This window comes from Limulus polyphemus, unplaced genomic scaffold (genome assembly GCF_000517525.1).
Source record: "Limulus polyphemus unplaced genomic scaffold, Limulus_polyphemus-2.1.2 Scaffold1256, whole genome shotgun sequence".
In the NCBI taxonomy this organism is placed as follows: domain Eukaryota; kingdom Metazoa; phylum Arthropoda; class Merostomata; order Xiphosura; family Limulidae; genus Limulus; species Limulus polyphemus.
In genome coordinates this window covers 140304-146183 of record NW_013666866.1, presented here as the reverse complement: position 1 = coordinate 146183, position 5880 = coordinate 140304, and the positions used below count along the sequence as shown (strand labels likewise).

At 30.2% G+C, this 5880-nt stretch overlaps 1 protein-coding gene across 21 annotated transcripts in view; it reads right to left on the bottom strand.

Annotated features, from left to right (window-relative positions):
• Positions 1-5880, bottom strand: part of LOC106462807 (bromodomain-containing protein 3-like) — a 129002-nt gene that overhangs the window by 80641 nt on the left and 42481 nt on the right. For all 21 annotated transcript variants that reach the window (XM_022390161.1, XM_022390160.1, XM_022390156.1 and 18 more), the window contains 4 exons: positions 5139-5542; positions 3439-3639; positions 3238-3327; positions 2760-2861 (listed from right to left, as the gene is read on the bottom strand). In XM_022390161.1, coding sequence (XP_022245869.1) covers positions 2760-2861; positions 3238-3327; positions 3439-3639; positions 5139-5542 — 797 coding nt within the window. The remainder of the gene's footprint in view (positions 1-2759; positions 2862-3237; positions 3328-3438; positions 3640-5138; positions 5543-5880) is intronic.

The window sequence follows — 5880 nt, the reverse complement described above, 5'->3', positions numbered from 1 at the left end:
AAAGATATATACTGTTACAAACTTAGAGCTACTTAGGATAAATGAATGCAGTTTCATGTTACAATTTGAAGTCATTCCAGAAAGAAAAAAAGGATAATTTAGGTTTATTTCAATTTTTTTGGTAGTTACAAGATCGGTCGAGATGATCAATCCTGTTTTGAGATAGGGTAGAGAAAATAACAGATAAACTATAAAGTTTTACTTAAAAAAAGGTTTGAAATGCATTTAAGAGATTTTAGGGATTACACAAAGTAAATTTGAGATTTTTGAGATGACGAAACATTTTTAATTTTAACATGACAATTATTTTGCACGCTGATTATTCAAAATAAATACTGAAGATATTCATGGACAAATCTTTATTTATTTTATTAAAATATTTCACTAAAAAATTTAATTTTTTGTATGTGAAAGACTTGTAATATTACCTGAAAGACTGCCAAATTTTGTGAAGATATACACACTGTATTGAAAGTTAGAAGTATTAAATCTATAAAGACTTTAAATGAGTACAAAGATATCACAAGGTCGATCAAATTGACCAAGCCCGTGTTAACAGAGTTAATCAATGTTAGTAAAGGATTTGTTTGTTTGTGAATTTCGTGCAAAGCTACACGAGGGCTATCTGCGCTAACTGTCCCTAATTTAGCAGTGTAAGACTAGAGGGATGGCAGCTAGTAATCACCACCCACCGCCAACTCTTGGGCTATTCTTTTACCAACGAATAGTGGGATTGACCATCACATTATAACGTTCCCACGGCTGAAAGGGCGAGAATGTTTGGTGTGACGGGGCGTTAGTAAAGGAAATGTTGCACATTAGCTACATTAATCAAGGCTTGCAAATTGAAGGCACATCATATTTATTTGAAAATACTAACCTTAGTTCAAGACTAATTAATTTGGGTACTATTTTCTTCCTTGTAAGTAATTTGGATGCCCTTCTAGAAAATGAAGCGCTTTGATTCTAGATTTTGCATCTGCCATATGACCAGTACATAACCATAAAAGACAAATTATCAGTTGAAAATTAAAATTATGCATAAAAGACACTTCTCACTTAAATACAAGATCTTTAAGAATATAAAAACATATATTAACCCCAGATGTTCTCTGAATGGCATTTTACTAACTAGCAAAAGTTTAGTACAAATTAAGCAAACACATATCATTCGGAAATTATATTTAAATACAATAAAATGTGAGTAGCCAAAACCAATGCGTAAAGAGAAACAAAAGTTTCTGACCACCCTGGGTTATGTTTCAGGCCCCTAAATTTTCACTGAGACTTGAAAGATTTTTTAAACCAAAATTCCACCCTTTTTTTTAAGCCAAAACCAAGAGTCACAAATTTATACACTTTCCTCACATTTACCTGGATCTTTAAGGAATTTGACCAGGTAATCTTAGTTTGAACTTGATTAACCCTATAAGTAATTTTAAATTCCTTTCTGCATATGGTACTGCATTCCATTCCAAGTTTAATTAAACCACTTTACTAATTTGAATTTTATGTTATCTAAGTTTGAATTCCTTTGTCTCAAAGGAACTGTTAACAAAAAATACTTAAAATGCAGTTTCTTGTCACATGATCCATGCAAAATCTTCAACTTAGCAGGAGCTGACTTTAAACACATAAGCTTGCCATGTACATGAATATCTAGACAATGTACATCTACGTGCCCTTTGATACGCAAGACAAAGTCTTACAACTGTATTCACTGGGAAAGAGAAATAAATTTTCCAACCCTTGACAGTTGCCATGCCCACCTTCTATACTTTGCCGTGAGATCTACAACGTATATGTAGTTAGTTGACACAGGTGCATATAGCCACTAGTAACAGCTCAGTTTACACTATATTCAACCAACAGTTACCAGTTGACGTGTCAGCATAAATAATTAAAGACAAAGAATTGGAAAGAAAAATTTTAAATAACCTATAAGTGAAAAGATAAAGACATGAAATCATGCATATTAAAAAAATAAGTTTTAAAAAATTTCTACGAAGAGCTAACAGATATGAACATATTTCCATGTCATTGCACTGTACATTGATGATAATAAGTAGAGTTAGTGATTTAGTAGAAAAAATGGAAAATAAAATACAAACATTTACATTAAAAAAGTTTTGATATTCATTTAGGAGGTTCTAGAGATTATCCAAATGAAATGTGAAAACTGTAATATAATAAATAGTATTTGTATAGTTCATATAAAAATCATTTTGCTTTGCAGGTGAACTATTCAGAGTTTGAAGGCAAATAATTACATTAAATAAAAAATTTTTTATCAAAAATAGTAGAAAAAAATCAAAATTAAATATTTTATTTACCCGAAACCATATAGTTTTAGGAACATTCTTGTCAAATTTTAAACAATTTCATCCACTAGTTTTATTTTTGGAATGAAATACTTAATGAGTAAGCAGACAGTTGGCAAAAGGTTAAGGAAATCAAAGACATTACAAGCATTTAAATGCTTAAGATAAATATATACAAGTTCCAAAAGCACTATGTATAGTAGGCATTATTGAGAACAATGGATATTTACATTCTGATGCAGTTAGCATATTCAATTTAGAACAAAAAAATATATAACATTAATAATAAACCTTGGTTTTGCTTTGAAGGAGTGAAATATTAACTTTTATTATCCACTAGCTGAAATGCATTAAAAAAAACGTATGGAGAAAGAAAACGAACTAAGATTATAATACACAAATACACTGAGATCAACTAGTCTATACTAAGCTATTCACCTTTACAGTTTCTAAATCCATGGGATGCTTTATAACATCATGATAGTCCTTTAATCCAGGAAACACTGAACTTACAGGTTTGTAGAAGGGCCAGGCATATTCCTTTAAAACAATACTTAACACATTAAATTTATAAAAGTGAAATAAAACTCTTGGTAATATATGATTAAAATTAACATTTCTAAATTCATGAATTTTAAAGACAGTCTTTTCATGACAGTCATAACAATAAATTCAACTGCATTAATAAAAATTATATTAGTTCACTAATCATGCTGAAAACACAAAACTGGACCAGTTACAAATAACATATTCAGATATTTGTAGTTTCATCAGTCATTATAAACTAAAATTTTTCTAAATTTCTCCACACTCATAACTCAAGTTTATACTGAGTAAATACAAAGCTCTTTGCCATAGCTAAACAAAACTTCATATAATCAAGATATGCCGATAAGACTTATGAGTTTGCAAATACCTCATGCTTTTTGACAAAGAGATCCTTCAAAACATTGTGACAATATTTCATCTGTTCTGATTGTTTCCCTTTCTTTGGCTTGGTATGTGACTGTGAAATGAGAAGAAACACATGTTCTTATTTTCAAATCAGTACATTAATTATTAAATTCAAAAGAAATGTAAGACAATGTAACATTGCTAAAAACCAATGGTAACTTACATGAGCCTGGCCACCTGAAAGATCTTTTGATGTTTTTTTAATTGGACGTCCACCTTCTTTTCTTGTTGAGATCTTTGAAGTTTTTATATCCATAGGAGGTTGAGGCTGATGGGTGGGTAAATTATAAACATGACTGGTCACTAATGGTGCAGTGTTCATTGGGGTTGTGGTATCTGCTTTTCTTTTTACACCTTTTTTAACCTAAAATATATTAAGGTAACTCTACTTAATAAAAATATGAGAAAAAAAAGAAATCCCTACCCCAGATTTCCTACATCTTTCAAGAACCTTCTTTTAGAAAAGTGCAATCATTATAAAAACAGAGAGTAAAGCAATCTTACATTCCAATACATGCACAACACACTGATGAAGCTAACTGAAAAAATAACTACTCTTTCCACAAGTTCTCTGTCTATTTTAGCTTTAACACCATAATTTTGTGTGTGTGCATATATGTCCCTTCATAACTGATATATGACAAGGTAAATAACTACACTTTTCCTTATCCATAAAAGTTGCAATTCTGCAAAAGAATTTTCTGTCAGATTTAACAAACCATGTGACTGAGATATATGAAAATACAGAATTTCTAAAACATTTAAAAATTAACATAGTTGCGTGATTCTAAATTTGTGTGCATATTCTTGATTGGTTGTGTTCAGATAAAGATCACATTAAATAATTAGAATTTTTTTTTTTTTTTACTTTATGTAAATCTTGATTTTCTCGTGGATTTTCTAGGCAATAATGATTCAGAACTGAATTTCAGTGCTTAACATGCAGATGTTAAAATGGCAAATCAAATACAGGATGTGGCCAAATAACATATCTATGGAAAATCTTTCTCTTATGAGGTGCAGTTATCCTTTAATATACATGAGGCTTAAATGCTTTGAAGGTCAGTTTATCAGTTGTCACACAATATTAAAATTCCTAAAAGTAAACAGTGGTAAAGTTCATTGCAAGAATTTATCAGACCAAAACATATTGTTTGTCATTTACTTGTTTTATGATAATTAATTCTACTAAATTCCTACATTATTACAAGGATAAATAAATAATAAAATATGTGAACTTGAAACTCATTTTATTCATTACCATGAATCTTTAATAAAAAAATTGCGTGAAAATAGCATTTCAAATATTTCCTTGGACTACCACAAATCAATGTTCCATAAGCCTTTACATACTAAATTTTAAGTGCTTTCTAAATAGGACAAATGGCAGTGAAAAACAGATCCCACAATATTCTTTTTATAACCCTCTGACTTGAAACCCATCATTGAATAACAATGAATGTAATAATCATCTGCAATGAAACCTACATTTCATTATACTTATTAAACCTAAATATACACAGTTTGCATTTGAGGTGATCAAATCAGTACTTTTCTAGACATTGGAATTAAAGGAAGGCAAAAAGTTCAAGTTAAATAGTAAATCTTTCTAACTACATAAACATTAATAGGGGGAAGTTTTTTATGTGTGTGTGACTGATGAAGCCCCCTTTACATGTTTTTACCATATTAGTTGTAGTTTTGTATTTATATAACCAAGACTATTATTTATTCCAGATCTCTAATAAATAAAAAATATTATCAGAAAAAGTTATGACAAGTATAAAAAAATTTTCAGTTTCAGATTTATTCAAAATTAAATATTTTTCATTACTTTCAAGTCTGTAAAACTAAAAATTCTACCTTTGATGGTGTTGCAACAGAAGTTGCAACTGTGTGATGATTAACTTTGCTTGGTAATGGAGAAACCATGCCGTCTGGTGAAACTGGCAAAGATGCTACAGAAGCAATTGTCTCATCTATAGTCCCTCGGCAACTGCTCTGAGTTGTTTTAATTTTTGATGTCACCATTTGTTCTTGGATTGTTACTGAAAGGGTTGTGGGAATGTTGATACTACCTGGAATGGTAGATGGTGCCACTGTTGATTTTGGGGGTTTCTGTGGCTTTGAATGATCATGAAAGTGGACGGAAGGCTGAGTGTTTGGCACACTGGTGATAGGTACAGTAACCATAGAAGATGTCCGAGTCTGATTTGTTGTCAAGGGTAATACACTTGTAGCTGTTGTGACAGTTGTAGATGTAGGAACTAAAAAACATCACATACCACAATTATTGATCATTGTTTTTGATCTTTGTTCAGTTTCACATAAAGCTATACAAGGGCTATCTGAAACTAGCTATCTCTAGTTTTGAAAATTATAGACTAGAAAAAAGGCAGATAATCAACACCACTCACTGCCAACTCTTTGTCAGACTGATTAACTATAAAGGATAAAGGTCAAAGTGCATGTCATAACTTTTTACATAGTTACATTCAAAATTTAATTAAAAATCTTTATTATCAATTATGTCAATAAAATTAGCAAATCTAGTTTATAATTCAAATTTTGATATTATATAAGCTTTAATTTCTTAATTTAAAAA